Below are 15,318 nucleotides of genomic sequence, written 5' to 3'. Positions count from 1 at the left end.
CGATCTGCGGCGCCGGCTGGCAGGGGCGTGTCCCTGCCCTCTCCGGGAGCGTGGGAGCGAGCTGGGAGGGAGCCCTGCTAGCGAGCACTGAGATAGCGCCTCACAGAGCAGTGGAGCTGAGATGGCGCGAGCGGCAGGAGGGGTTAGCCACCCCGGGCACCTGCCTAGGGTCTTGTACAGGATCGGACCAGGCACTGGCCCCTCCTGCCGCTTACCTCGCCACAGCTGCACGGCCGTGGTCAGCGTGCTGGCTCGCTCCGCTGTCTCCTGGCGCGGGGACACCCCCCAGATCCAGGGCAGACATGCCTTTACCTGCGCCATGGGCAGCATGTTCCCAAGGGCCCGGTGCCGTGGCCAGGGCTCTCAGGAGAGCTGGGCACACGCTGGGAGCTGAGCTCTTTGGAGTGAGTGGCCCCAGCCCTCGTAGCTCTGTTCAGTAAGGACCTGCCAGGGCCCGTGCTTGGTACATTCCAGGAGCAGGGGCCTTAAGACCCGTCCACCAAGCTGCCCTTCTCCAGAGACAGCTGAGACGAAGGCCGTAACCCTATCTGCTGGGGTGCCATCTGATGGGCCTCTTGCAAACTGTCCTCCTCCCACCTGCTCTCTGCGGACTCTCTCGAGACGATGCTGTGAGGTGCTGAGCGCCCTCCGCTCCCCAGGACTTCGCAGCATCAGGCGGCCAGATTTTGACAAGAACTCGGCCCGCTGGGTGCTGAGCTCTTGTGAAATGTTGGCCCGGCTAGTGGGTGCTGACACACGACAATCTGACCCCCAGGAGCTCAGTCAGCAGGTGGATGCTGGTCAGCAGCGTCCGACTACACCCAGGGCTCATGTGCAGAGGCAGGAGGAGCAGCTGCGGGCTGAGTGTGATGGGCAGCTGAGCCAGGGTCTGTATCCTACTCCTGGCTCTCGTTAGCATTTTATTTAATCAGTAGTGGATCTAGCCTATTGGCTGTGTTTCTTCTGGGTGTCTTAATACCAGAAGGGCACAGGTAACATAGGGGGAATTCAGCAAAACAAAGATCTGAGGAGCTAGAGAGACATTTAACAGACCCAAGTCAGCCTGCAAATGCGTCTCTGGCTGGTTCACTTTGTGCATCTGGGACAGGCCCACGGGGACACATGGAAGATGGAGCCCTGGATGAACAAAGCAGTGTGGGAACTTCTGCAGGGAAGGGCCTGGCCCTGGGAGCAGGGAACTGGGTGAGCAGCAGTTCTGCAGAAAAGGAGCTGGGGATTACACTGGACGAGAAGCTGGATATGAGTCAGCAGTGTGCCCTTGTTGCCAAGAAGGCCAATGGCATTTTGGGATGTATAAGTAGGGGCATTGCCAGCAGATCAAGGGACGTGATCGTTCCCCTCGATTCGACATTGGTGAGGCCTCATCTGGAGTACTGAGTCCAATTTTGGGCCCCACACTACAGAAAGGATGTGGACAAATTGGAAAGTCCAGCGGAGGGCAACGAAAATGATCAGGGGGCTGGGGCACATGACTTATGAGGAGAAGCTGAGGGAACTGGGCTTATTTAGTCTGCAGAAGAGAAGAGTGAGGGGGGATTTGATAGCCTCCAACTACCTGAAGGGGGGGTTCCAAAGGGGATGGAGCTCGGCTGTTCTCAGTGGTAGCAGATGACAGGAAAAGGAGTAACGGTCTCAAGTTGCAGTGGGGGAGGTTTAGGTTGGATATTAGGAAACACTATTTCACTAGGAGGGTGGTGACGCACTGGAATGGGTAACTAGGGAGGTGGTGGAATCTCCTTCCTTAGAGGTTTTTAAGGGCCGGCTTGACAAAGCCCTGGCTGGGATGATTTAGTTGGGGTTGGTCCTGCTTTGAGCAGGGGGTTGGACTAGATGACCTCCTGAGGTCTCTCCCAACCCTGATATTCTATGACATAATGGGTCTATGACATAATGGGTATGATTTAATCTCTAATTTCTGTCGTTCTAATCCCAGGCCAGACGGAGCCCACGTAAGCGTAGGATTTGCTGTCTCCAACAGAGACACTGACAGCAGTTGCTGTTGTGAAGCATCAGAGCAGTGTCTAGGGTCGCCATGTCCAGGATCGAGGAGGAGATATCTCTGTTCACCCAGAAATCAAACCCAATGCTTTTGATGGGGGAGAGGGAGGGGTTTCTGAGCAGAGGGAGGGATCTTCATGACTGGGAGGTAAAGGATGAAAATGCACCTTAAACCTGCTGCCTGTGTCTGCTGTCCTGCCAGGGCACAGGAACAGGAACAGGAGCCTGGAGCTGAGAACCTGCTCGGCTCATCACACTGGAAGGCATGCAGCTGGATTTTACAGGGCTCCAGACTTGAGCCAGTTAAGTTCTGTGCTTGGGTGGGTGAATCTGGATTCCAGGTTCTGTGCTGGGGGTTCTAGGTTCTGTGTTGGGTGGGGTTTTATGTCCTAGTTTCTGGCCTTGGGTTCTAGGTTATGTGCTCTACATTATGCATTGGGCAGAGCATTGGGTTGTAAAATTTGCATTGGTTGGGGGTTAGGTTCTAGGTCGGTGGGTGGGAGGGGTTCTCGGTTCTGTGTTGGAGGTGGGTTGGGTTCTAGGTTCTGAACTGGCATCTGGATTTCTTGTTTCCAGGAGTATTTGTGCCCCTGAGCCTCAGCCACTGGGACTTACAGATCTGCTTGGAGCGAGCCCGTTTAAAGCAGCTCTCAGACAAGATGGTCAAGCCGTCCTCCTGCAAGCGGTAGAACCGCTCCTTCTTCCGTCTGCGTGACTTGATCTTCCAGAGAAAGGAGCCCTTCAGCATCACCTTGATGTCTTCATCATCTGTCAGGCCTGCAGGGAGCAAAGAGAGAGAACCCATCCGGTCCCTCAAAGCCACCACTTCTGTGGCAAGGCTAGTAACGCGGCTGCCAGTGCAGCATCACTCTGCAAGTAGCCAGCTGGCCCGCCCGCCCGGTGCCTGAGGTTTGCCAGCTGACCCGGGCCCTGTGAGAAAGGAGCGTGAGGGGCATCTGTCCACTGCACAGTCAGCGTTCTGTCCTGCCTTGCAGGGAACCAAGGTCCCTAACCAACGAACACACAAACACCAGCTCAAAAGCATGGGCAGCGTCCACTCTAGAAGGTGGGGCCTCCCGTTCCATCCAACCCAGGTGCCTGCAGCCTGCGTTCACAGAAATTCTCCTCTAACGGCAGTAGAGGTCGTACACCCACACTGTCCACGGCTGCACTCGCTCGTGCTCTCTCTCTCTCTCTCACACACACACACGCGTTGTCCACAGCTGATCTCTCACACACACATGGCCTAGAAGGTCTCACAATGGTGTGGAGCATCACACAACTGGAACGTTGCCAGGGTTTGCTACTGAGATGGCAACCCTTGGTGTGTCTCCCTGGCTCGCTGATCGTGTGGGCATCAGCCCAGAAAGCTCCATGTGTTGCTCAGTGGACGGGTCCTGGTAACGTTCTTGCACGAGAAACATGAATCGGAAGCTGGGCCGTGGCAGGCAAGTCAAGGAGAAACGGCGTTAACAGCTCTTTGCCCTTCGATAGCACCTTGCAGAGCAGAACCTCGCTGCACTTCATAAACAGTACGGATTTTAGTCTCACACCACCCCTATGAGGTAGCTCCCCATGTTATCCATGTGGAAACTGAGGCCCAGAGGGGCAGTGACTTACCCAAGGCAACCAGCAGGTAAATGGCAGAGCCAGAAATAGAACCCAGGCATCCTGACTTTGTTACGAATTATACCTAATTGGTCACGCACACAAACTGCTGCGAATTATACCCGATAGGTCACGCACAGTTCGAGTCTAGGCTGAGGCACACGAACAAAGTCCACAACTGCGGAGTTCCCAAAGATACTAAGTTTATTACACTTGAGTGTGGTGCCCCCCTCCTAATCAGGAGGGGACCCTGCATGCAGGTTATACAAAGATTATATACCTTTTAGCAAAGCATGTTGCCCTCGTGCATCGGAAACCTTAGCCAATAGACAAATCCTTCCCTTATTTACCACCTATCCCTGCTAGGTACATTCCCCGTGCTAAACCATTACTTTAACTACATTAGCTGGTCCTAAAGCAATGCATCAGTAACTTTTCTTATCAGGATGGGAGGCCCACATCAAGGCCAGGAGGCAGGGAGTTAGGAACAGACAAAGAACAGAAACCGAGAGTCGAGACAGGCTGGAAACAAGGGGGAGGTTTTCACAGGAATGCAGTATCTAAGGAGCACTCCTCCTGGTGCACAATGTGTTTGCTTTTAGACAATGGTGGGCCCCAAACCAAAATGGAGTCACATATGCTAACTTCTTCTTAACAACTTCCAGCCCCCATTGCTACAACTACTAGACACTGCTCTCCTCCCAGAACCAAGAATGGAGCCAGATCCCCAGTCCTTCGGCTCGAACCCTCACTCCCCTCCCAGAGCTGGAAGTGGAACCCAGGTGTCCTGATTCCTAGGACCCCTGCTCTCACCTTAGACCCCACTCCCTCCCTTAAATACCTTGGGCCAAATTCACTGACGCCTGAGGCCTTGTGAACATGAGCATGTTGCAGGAGCAGCAGCGCCTCCGGTGTGAACTGGAACCAGTGCAGAGCTCGGGGCGCACACTCGCTTCAGTAGGAAAAAGCCTCTTCCAGTGCAGTGTGCGTCAGCTGGGAAGAGGTTTAAGTGAAACCGACACAAGTTTCTCTTAAACTGAAATAAGCGCACACAGGTGAGCTGCCCAGGAGCTACCTGCTAGTCTGAGGGACTTGCCTGGCCCCCACCACCACAGGGTCTGAGCCCCTCAAAGCTTTAAGGTATTTATCCTCACACACCCCAGTGAGGTCAGGCAGTGCTATGACCCCCATTGTACAGATGGGGAAGGGAGACACAGAGAGGTTAAGGAACTTGCCCAAGGTTACGCAGGCAGCCTGTGGCAGAGCTGGGAATTGCGCCCCAGGCTCATGGCCTAGCCACGGGGCCATCCTTCCTCTCACCTACATTGGTCTGGAAACCATTCGAAGCGAAGCAGCTGCAACTTTCCCATGCAGCCAATGCCGAAGGGGCTGCATCTCAACTGAAATCAATGGAATTTCACCTCTTCCACCTGTGGCCAGGTCCAGTTCCTTTCTCTACAACAGGGGTCTCAAACTTCCTTGCACCATGACCCCCTTCTGACAACAAAAATTGCTACACGACCCCAGGACGGGGGAACAAAGCCTGAGCCCTGCCACTGCTCTTGGCGGGGTGGAAGGGTTGCAAAGCCGAATCCCCAGGGCTTCTTCCCCAGGCCTGTAACCTGAGTCCCATCCCCTCACTCAGGGCTGAAGCCCTTGGGCTTTGGCCCCGGGTAGTGGGGCTCAGGCTTCAGCCCTGGGGATGAAGCCCTTGGGATTCTAAGAGAGACTGGCTCAAGCTCTGAAGCAGGAGGGTTAATATCCCTGCCAGAATTTTTGCTAGCAATAATTAGGATAACTCATGATTTTCTGGTATCCATGGAAATATCCAAGCCTCTTTTGAATCTTGCGACGTTCCTGGCATCAGGGGTTTCTGTGGCAGTGAGTTCCACAGGCTAAATAACTGTTGTGTGGAACAGCGTTTCCCTCAGTCAGTGTTAAGAATAGTGTCCGAATCTGTTTCCGACAGAGCTTTGTGCCTTGCCCGCCAGCCCAGGAGCGTGTCTCCTCTCAGAGCTGCAGAGGGTTGTGGTTAAGCCAAGCACGGGCATTGGCCAAGATGCTCTGTGTTGTGATGTTATGTAAAGGCATCTGAAGAATGACTAAAGGGGCCAATTCAACTAATCCAAACAAATATCCAATGGGAGGAGGGTAGATTGATTTCGGACTCCAGCCGACGATCAGCATGGAGCAGGCCGCACTGCATTGCCTGGGAGATTATCCGAGCAGAGGTGCTCTGAGATCGTGGCGTGCCAAGTGTAGCCTGAGAGGCCATTGTAACAGTGCTGAGGGCGCCCTTGGCTCAGCATTCCCCTCTGTGCGGGCGCTCGAGGGAAGAGCTTGAGAGGTGGAGGGGCACGCTGTGTGTTTGTTTTGGCCCTGTGTGTGGGCAGATATCAGGCCATAGCCACACCCTGAGAGAGTTCGTCTCCCCCAGAGCCTACAGCCCCCCGCCCAGGTCTCCAGGGGGAAGATCCCAGTGTGCATTGCACCGCATGAGGAAAACCACCCAGCCTCCTCTGTCTTCAGCATCAGCAGCCCAGATTATCCCGGATTCAAATACACCTCTGCAGAGCGGGAGCTGGGAACGGAACCCCGGGGCCCAGACTGTTCAGGATTCCTAGATGGTCAGGCCCCAAGGGAGCATTACAATCTCCCGGTCTGCGCTCCTGCCTGCCCCAGGCATTCCTGCACCGCGCCCAGAACTTCTGGGGAGTGAACGCACATCGGTTAGAAAGAGACGCCCCGTCTTGACGGCAAGTGGCTGCGATCCCACCACATCCCAAGGCTGAAATGGCTGAGTCAAGACAAATGCAGCTGCATGGACCTTGCAGCTCTCTGCTCACTGGAACGGTGCCGGACGCAGACAGTTCCCAGGACACTGGGCAACACAGGTGGGGCGTCGGCAGCATGACCCAGGGTCCAGCGCCCCACGCTGGGCGTCGGGAGAGGCGGGTTCCACGCTCGGCTCTGGCAATGTCTTGTCTGATCACTTAGGCCAAGTGTCCAGTCGGACACTGTACAGTCCCTCCAGATGGGCTCCCCAAAACTGAGACACTTGAAAGCAGAGACCTTTGAAAATTGCAGCCTTAACCACTTCTGTTCCCCACCCCATCCTGCGTGCTGGGTGCTCTCGGGACACGAAGAGCCCGGAGTAAGAGCTCATGCCGCACCCCTCGGTCTCCTTGGCATCGTGGCGTTTGCAATCACAGTGCCATTCAACTCAAGCCTGTCTTGAGCAAATATCCATGTTGCAAGCGAAGCACGGAGGGAGCTGGCAGCTGTGAGGGTTTCTAGATGTAAACACAGCGCAGGCTGGGCTTCAGCTTTAAATATCCTGCCTGCCCGACCAATCCACGCCCTGGAGAGCAGCCAACAAACCGTCAGCCTCCCGCAAACCACAGCGAGGGACATGCACTTCTGAGCAGAGCTTTGCCTTGAACCTTTCCCTGGGGGCCGCTCTCCTCGACAGTCCAATGCCGACCTGCAATCTTCCCGGGAGGGGTCTCAATAAAAGGGGTACGTGTTCCCAGCACGATCTCAGGGAAGGTAGAATGGGAGCTAGTAAAATATAACAAAGGAAGCAGCATGGTAAGTTAGCAGGCGGGGGCAGTGGGTGCTCGGACGCCTGGGTTCTATTCCTGTGTCTGTCACTGCGTGCGCTTGGGCCACATCTCCCAGGGCCCCGCACACACAGGTCAGGGCCAGATTTTCAGACACCAGCAACCAGCACTTTTCAGGTGGGCTGAGCATCTGCTGCTACCCCCAGGAGCTCAGCCTCTCCAGGAGCCCATGCTACGGGCAGGGGGCCGTGGCCTCCCACGGGGGGGGGGGGGGGGAAGGCTGTTTGAGAAGCACTTGGACACCCACCGCTGCAGGATGCTGGTGAAGTTCAAAGCGCTGGTACCTTTAACTAGGGAACACCTGGTGCAGCTGAGTCCCAAGGTCGCTGTGGAGCACACGTCCACCCAAGTCATTGCTATGGACTTGCAGAACATCCTCCATCCCAAATGCAGGGCCAAGGTTCCTCCCAGTGGGAAAGGGCAGGATCTTAGCCTCTTAGCCTCGGTGTGATCCCGACGTTGAGGCCAAAGACTCGGAGGAGAGTGTATCTGATGCTCCAGGCTGCTCTTGTCTACCCCACGTGCAGCAGGCGAGACAACCGCTGGCTCTGGGTGGGTTTCCGAAGGAGGGTGTTGTGCAGTAAACGACACGTAATCGCAACAAGTGAATCAAATTACTGGCTGTGTCGAAGCCCCCCAGAGCGGCAGGGGATGCAACAGCATCCAGCTATAATCTGGTCTGAAACTCATCACCAGGCAATGGCCTGATTTAGGACCTAAACTCACCCAGGGATTTATTCGGACCTACTAAATGCTCCCGGCACTCAGGCACGGAGCTAAAGAGGTGCTAGTTTTAAGCCCCACATTTAATTCTCAGATACATTTTTTAAAGGGTTACAAAAGCTACTACAGATTTTATTTGGGGGAAGGGAGAGTTTTTTCTGGGATCAGCAGAGCATCCAAGGTGGGCAGGGAATTTCACTGGGATTTGGGCACCAAACTCCCTCAGGCTCCGATGAGATTCCCAGTCTTAAACCTCCCCCATGGAAGGTGACCCAGCTCTCTGCCCTAGCAGGGGAAGAAGGAAGTGAAACTGACTAGAAACACTGCCAGCCTAGTTTCCCTGTCTATGCGGAGCGAAAGGCAAGACACAAACAAGCCACATGCATGGTGAGAAGTAAGCTTGGCTCTGCAGTTCCTCCCCGCTGCAGACAGCTGGTGCTGCAAACAGCACAGGGCGAGGAAGTGGTTTGGAACAGAGGATTGTTCTCTGACTGGTGGGTTTGGTTCTCCTTTGACGCAGGCATAGAGCGGGAGGCACTGCACTGAGCCAATGGAGTTACCCAGGGGTAAAACTGGGGGAAGGGAGAGGAGTACCAGGCCCAGTGTCTCTTAAACTCATCAAACTATATGGAAATTCAAGGGCCATGGAAAATCCATCACTGGCTTGTCAGGGAAATAGCCAGAAATGGGGAGTAAACTCAGTTTCCATTGCTTCTTGTACGTGATTTCTCCCTCATGGAATGGAAACATGAACAAATCTCCCCCCGGGCCCGACACTGCCCAGATTACAGGGTCCCTTTTCGTGTGCCAAGGTTCCGAAGCCTTTTGATGAATGAGCACACTGATCAGAAAGGCCCAGGCACACGGCTGCCCCCAGCCCCACCCCCTGCATCGCCCAGTGCACTCGGCAAGGCCCACACTGCTGGACACGAGAATGAAAGCAAGAGAGAGACTGACTCACTCTGACCCTGCTCCCACTCCATGGAAACACTTCCACTCACTTGAAGGGCTCAGGCTCCCAGTGGGGAAATGTGTCAGAGTCCAGATTACGGGCCTCTGCCAATGCTTGGGCTGACTGAAGGCAGGAACAGGGAAGAAACAAAACTACTTAACCTGTGATGATTAAAGCGGAGCAAACGCCTTCCGCTCCTGGCCCCGTAGAGTCCTGTTTCAAGCAGCCCGCTGGAGGCATCCGCTGGAGGCAGCTGGAACACCCCAGGTGCCATCCAGTGGTGTTAGAACAGAGCCCAGCCGCATAAGGGCCCGATCCAGCTCCCCTGGAAGCCAGGGAAAAGACTCCTGTTGATCTCAGTGGAAACTGGGTCAGGCTCTCTGAGATCCACAGCATGCCCCACGCCCCAGTTATCTACCCTTGGTCTCTTACAGTGGCTTTGGGGGGCAGTCCCTGCTCCCCTCCCAGCCCACAAAAACCCCTCCGCTCTCCACTTCCAGAGCAGGGAAAGCACCTCTGGCCACTTTTGGAGTTTACTCTGTGATCGCAGGTCCTAGATTCAGCCCTGGAGGGTTGAGCAATCTTTGCCTCTGGCTCACTGGAGCCCTGAGCCTGCCCCTGGTCAGGATTGTGTGTTCCACACTGATTCACATCTGGCCAAGCGGTGCCTCCTGAGCCAGCTCCTGTCTGTGTCCCCAGAGCATCGCTCTCCCGTGTTACCTTCAGACCCTTCTCCGCGGTTGCACTTTGCAGAGCCGTGCAATGAGCAGCCTGCCCAGGGGCTCCACCCCATGCTTTCCGAGCACACTAAGGAGCGTGACAAGGGTTTAAACCAGTGCAAGAACCAGGCTGGAAACTCACCGGCCAGGCGTAATTCCCAGCTCTGCTTCCCAGCCAGGCCCAGACTGACCCCCCTACTCAGCACTGAGTTAGCTCTGTCACAGAGACTCCAAAGCACCTTACACACACAAGTTAACTAACCCTCACTCCTCTCCTGGGAGGCAGGTCATTATTATCCCCAGTTCCTAGATGGGGAAACTGAGACAAAGAGGGGTGCAGTGACTTGCACAAGGTCACACAGAGAGGCAGGAGCAGAGCCAGGAATAGAACCCAGGCGTCCTGAGTGATATTCAGGCCTGTGCTTCACTACGCTGCTCCCTCCCCTTCACTGCAAATGCTGAAAGCTCCAGTCCTCATGGAGACTTACGAAAGAACTGCCACTCCAACTCCCCCCCGAGTGGGCTTGGCTTGTGGTGCTAGCACAGACGGGGGGGCCGCATTCAGCACTGATGCCAACAGATGGAAACTGCAACCCAGCGTCTAGAACTACCAGAGGCTGCAAACGCCATCCCAGCCATGCCCACAGGGCCCAGGCAGCGCCGCAGCCCCTCGCACCCAGGACTTCCTCCCCCACTGCAAGGCACTCCCCCCAGGGACACAGGGCAGATCACTTTACTCCTTTGGCCCCCCTTCGCCCAGCTCCCGGCCACACCTGAGCCTTCACTCCTGCGTGACTCACCAATCTGCAGTGCCTGGAATCCTCCGTGAAAAGGGGCTAGCCAAGGGCAAAGGATTATTCTGAGGCCTACAGTCTTTGAAGGGTTAATTTAGGAGGCCAGCTCCAGCCCAGCACTCAGAAACCCCAGTGCTGTGAGAGCCCCCATGGCTATCCCTGTCCCTGCCTCTGGCACAGACTCACCACCCAGGGCACATCCAGGCCATCCTCCCCTGGCCCCTCCCGCGCTGGGCCGTTCGCGTTCACACACAGAGCCGGCTCTGCCCTGCCCGTGAGCACGGCAGCGGGAGTTCTGGCAAACCAAGAGCAGCAGGGTTTGGCCGCTGGCTCTCCCAGGGCACTGCCCAAGCTGGCCCCAGCCCCGAGAGGGGAGAGATGAAGGGTGCGAGGAGGCTGGGCCATCCCGAGGCTGAGCCAGGCCTGCTGCAGGGGACTGGCCTGGCTTGTACCTCTGGACACCTGGGCTCTGGCCTCCCCACTTTCGCTGTCCTCTCCTCACCTGACACCATCTCTCGCTGGCCAAAAACACTCAGCGCCTCCTGTCTAAACACGGGCTCTGTGTTGATCCTGCACATTCCTCCAGCAGCCAGCTCCACTGGGAGAGGACACGGCTCCTTACTTCCGCCTCAGCTTCCAGCTCTGCTGCCCCCACCAGCATCCCTTTGCTCTTTGCCTTCAAGAGGATTTTACTGGGCCAGCTTGGTGGGGGAGCTTTACATAAGGGCACCCTCTGATCCAGATTGTTCCTGGCAGCTCTGGCTCAACCCTGCTCAGTGTTCTCCGGGGCAGTTTTATCCCCTTGGGAACAGATGCAAAAAAATTCTATGAGGGAGAAATAGCCACGCAAATCAGCACTGCCGAGGCAAGGGCCCTCCAGCGACCGCGCCGGGGGAAGGATTGCAAACGTCTACCACAAGTCCCTGCACCTGATTCCAGTCCAGGAGCCTGGGTGAAGGAGCTCTGGGGGGTGGATTCCTACCCCTACAGCTTGTGCAATGGAAAAGGCTCCACGTCCCTCTGTGGCTGCTGCTGCTCCACCACTCTTGCTACGTGGGGGGTGGGGGGTCAAAGGCTGTTGAATCCACGGCCCCATCCCCAAGCCCGGCTCTCCTTCCTATGCAGTAAAACCACAGCATTTCCCTGGGCGGGGCAGGATTTAGGTACAGAGAATTCTGGAGGAGTTTAGTGATGGGTCCAGCAGGCCACGCGGATTGGAAGCCAGCCCATTTCTCCAGCCGCTCTGGCTCCCGGCTCCCGGCTCCCCAGAGGTCAGGTGGTGACAAGCGGAGCTGCTGTTCTGAACACTGCCAGAGCCGCGATGGGAGACTCTAAAAATACTGCTGGACTGTCCCAGCTAGTTATAAACAGCTCCCCAGATAAGGGCATCTGGCTATACCCAGAAAGCTAATGGAGCAGCTGTTCGCTTCAGAGACCCTCTGTCGTCTCTCTGCAATCTTGTTTTGCAATGCTGGGTCTGCAAACACGGGGACTAACTTTTGCAAACCCCACCAGGCACCTCCCTGCATCTTCGGGTTCCTTGGCCCATGTGTAACCCTGGCCCTGAATGTGGAGCACAGGCTGCCTCGGGCTACCTTACTTGTGCTGTTCCCAAGCCCTTCTAGCCAATCAGAAAGCAGCAGACAAGGACTCCCCTTAGCAGCCCAGTGTGTGACCGTTAACCCGTTCACTCCTGGACTGAACCGTAATACTGGGCAAAGTAAATATCTAACACCAGCCCAGTGAAGAGGCTGTGGATAGATTATGGTACTGGGAGCTGGCACGCCTGAGTTTTAATTCTGACTGCCATCAGCTTGCCTTGGGCAAGTCATTTCTCTGCTCTGTGCCTTGGTTTCCCCATAGCACTCTGCACCTCAAAGCAGCACCCTGGACCCCCCATATTTTCCCCTGTCATATAATTATGATATATTTCATACAAAGCATGTCATAGAAGATATCACAGGAAAGGTCATGATCTGTTGAAACCCATTGTTCTGTCCAAATATGTATATCCTTAGTGTGTATGAAGGTATGAGATTGTGCCATATGGTTGTTACAGAAATACAGAAATGTGGTAAGTTTGAGAGTCATCCACTGTCAGTTCCCCAGTGACAACAGAGAGGATCCGCTCCCAGGAGGGTGTTAAATGACCATTAGTCAGCAGGGGAGTTGTAAAGAAGGGATTTACAATGCTGTAAGAAAGCTGCACAAGCATCACACAAGGGCGGGCGGGGGGGTTGCTCAACTCTGTGACTCAGCAAAGCCCACCAGGACATGTCTTGGGCTAGTGTCTTCCAGGCACCTGGACTGAGGAGATAAAGTAAGGGACAGTGGCATCATGCTTTTACCTTTCTCTTCACCCACCAATGCTGGAAGCAACAAGGATGCTGGGAAGACAAAGACTTGAACTGAGGAGAGTTGCCCAGGCTTCAAGGGGAAGCCTGTGTATTAAGAACTGTAACCTACCTACAACATTCCTTGGAGTGATAAAACTGCTTGATCCAAATACTGCCTAGTGTAATAAGGTTTAAGATTTAGACTGTGTGCTTACCTTTTATTTTCTTTGGTAACTATCTCTGACCTTTTGTGCCTCTCACCTATAATCACTTAAAATCGATCGTTCTGTAGTTAATAAATCTGTTTTATATTTTACCTAAAGCAGTGTGTTCTGGTGGAAGTGCTTGGGAAATCTTAGCTCAGATACAAAGGCTAGTATGTGTCCTTTCCGCAACGAGGGAGGGGCGGACTGGGTAATGAACTTACACTGATCAGGCTTCTGACCAGGGAAAGACAGTCTATTCCTGGCATGCCAGGCTCGAGAGAATTGGCTGGTGCCTTTCTCTGTGTGATTCATGCGCGGTTTTTGGAGCATTCATGCAATCTAGCTGAGTGGGGGGCTCCACGTGCTGTGGTGCTGAGTGATCACAGCGCCTGGAGGGGCTTGCTGCTTGTCACGAGCAAAACACTGTGAGTCAGCCCAGGCTGGAGAGTTAAGGAGGCACAGCGGCACCCCAGTTCCAGGTTGTACCCCAGGGATCCCATCACAGGAGGACAACACTGACCACTAGTCACCTCAGCATATTAATAAGAGGGAGGCATCTGTCTGAATTATTACAGTAACATCTAGAGGTCCCCAGGATGCTGGGATCTATATGTACACATACAAAGAGGCTGTCCCTGCCTTGACGAGCTTACAACCAAATTAGACCAGACAAAGGGTGCTGGGGGAAGGGACTATTCCAAGATCACAGGAGAGCTCAGTAGCAGACTCAGGACTCCTGAGTGCCAGGCCAGTGCTCTATCCACTACACCATACTGGCTCCATGACTGCCCCTGCTAGGGATCATTCTCTCCAGCCCCTCGGGGAGCGGTAGGCAGGCAGTCACATGGATGGCATGTGCCCAGGCTGAGGGCTGGCGGAGTGTTGACACTCTGTGCCCAGTTGGTAAACATTGCTGCAATATGCCTGGGGCCAATGCGCCACCATCTCAAGGGGCCTGTCAATCTGCAGAGCTCACAGGGGTCAAGGAAGCAAGGAGAAACTCCCTGGGACCCCACGTAGGGAGTGCCAGACCCTCAAGCTGGGGAGGGGCTAGTTCAGCAGAAAATATCTGCTTGTTTTCCTTTTAACATCGTCTCTCCCTCCCGTTTTACACCGGCGCACATGCAGACTCACAGTCACCCACTAGCTCACACACAGGCCAGGTTCCCCTCCAGGTTCTCCCAGACTCGTCCCTTTTTCGAGGGAGCTGTCCCAGGAACCCCAGAAGGGTGCTCAGTGCGTGCTGCCAGCTGTCCAGTTTTATGGGTTCCTGGAGGTCCTGGGTTTTGTTCCTCAGAGGTGGCAGCCCATTCCCCTTGGCCCTGCACATTGTAGGCAAGGTGCTGCCCTGGCAGGGCCAAGCAGAGAATTCTCAGCTAGTGATTCCTTATTCAAAGGCCTCGCACAGCCACAAAGCAGTCCAGCAGCCAGCCTGCTGGCCTGCAAGTTAGAACACCTGGGCTCCATTCCCAGCCTTGCCACTGACCTGCCCTGTGACCTCGGCCATGTCACTTCACCCTCTCCCCCACTCTGTCAGTGTTGTCAGTGGAGCAGGGCCGGTCTCTCTGGATGTGCATGGGTGCTGCCTGGCGCAAGGGGGCCCTGATCTCAGCGGGGCCATGCTGGGCGTTACTGCCGTAACAATACGGTGTGAGGTCAGGGTGGCTCAGGCAGGGAGATGGGTGGCTACTGATCTCATATCGCAACCCAGGCCACAAACTCACTCCTCGTTTTCATGCTCTCTGCCACGGGGAGCTGCCCAGGAAAAAGATCCCAAATGGAATTGTCCACAACCAGCCCATCGGGTCAGTCTTTCCTTCTCTTCCCTGGGCCCGGGCCTCGTGTGGGCTGGAGGCACCACTGGAAGCCTCTGAGTAATGCAGGAAATGGAGGTGAGTCACTGGGCCTGCTGTCCAAACTGCTGCTCTTGCTGAGAACGGCAGTTCAGATGCGGCAGAAAAATTGTTTGGCCAGTCTGCCGGCCATAAATTGTTCTTTATTCCAGGTGGGGAAGGGGAACGAAGCCAGGCAGATGGGAACAGAGAAACCACTGCAGAGGTCACGTGAGGTCACAGGCACCGGAAGGTACCACCAGGGCTACGACTGAAATGCTCAAAGCCCGTTCGGTCTTTGCCCCTGAGCCTGGGGCTTTGGTCACAGGGGGCCCCTCTCGCTGGCAGGAGCAGCGGCGTAAGCACACCCTGGGCTCAGCCACGCTAAGACTTTTCCAGCTGTTCTCCAAAAACGAAGTCAGTTACAGACCCTTAATTCTTGCATTTTCTGTCCTCTGTGAAACTAGATTCCCAAGGCATTTTAAAGGGACACCCAGTGTAAGGAA

The 15,318-nt window shown here is 55.1% G+C and overlaps 1 protein-coding gene across 3 annotated transcripts in view; it reads right to left on the bottom strand.

Annotated features, from left to right (window-relative positions):
* PLCD3 (phospholipase C delta 3) overlaps positions 1–15,318 on the bottom strand; it is a 56,403-nt gene that overhangs the window by 25,308 nt on the left and 15,777 nt on the right. For 2 of the 3 annotated variants that reach the window (XM_037887097.2, XM_037887098.2), the window contains exon 2: positions 2,635–2,796. In XM_037887097.2, the coding sequence (XP_037743025.1) occupies positions 2,635–2,796 (162 nt within the window). Of the gene's footprint in view, positions 1–2,634; positions 2,797–10,940; positions 11,194–15,318 lie in introns of those variants that run through there. The other variant, XM_043536738.1, reaches the window with a different exon arrangement.

The sequence above is a fragment of the Chelonia mydas genome, chromosome 27 (assembly GCF_015237465.2).
Source record: "Chelonia mydas isolate rCheMyd1 chromosome 27, rCheMyd1.pri.v2, whole genome shotgun sequence".
In the NCBI taxonomy this organism is placed as follows: domain Eukaryota; kingdom Metazoa; phylum Chordata; order Testudines; family Cheloniidae; genus Chelonia; species Chelonia mydas.
This window is presented reverse-complemented; position numbering and strand designations above follow the sequence as displayed.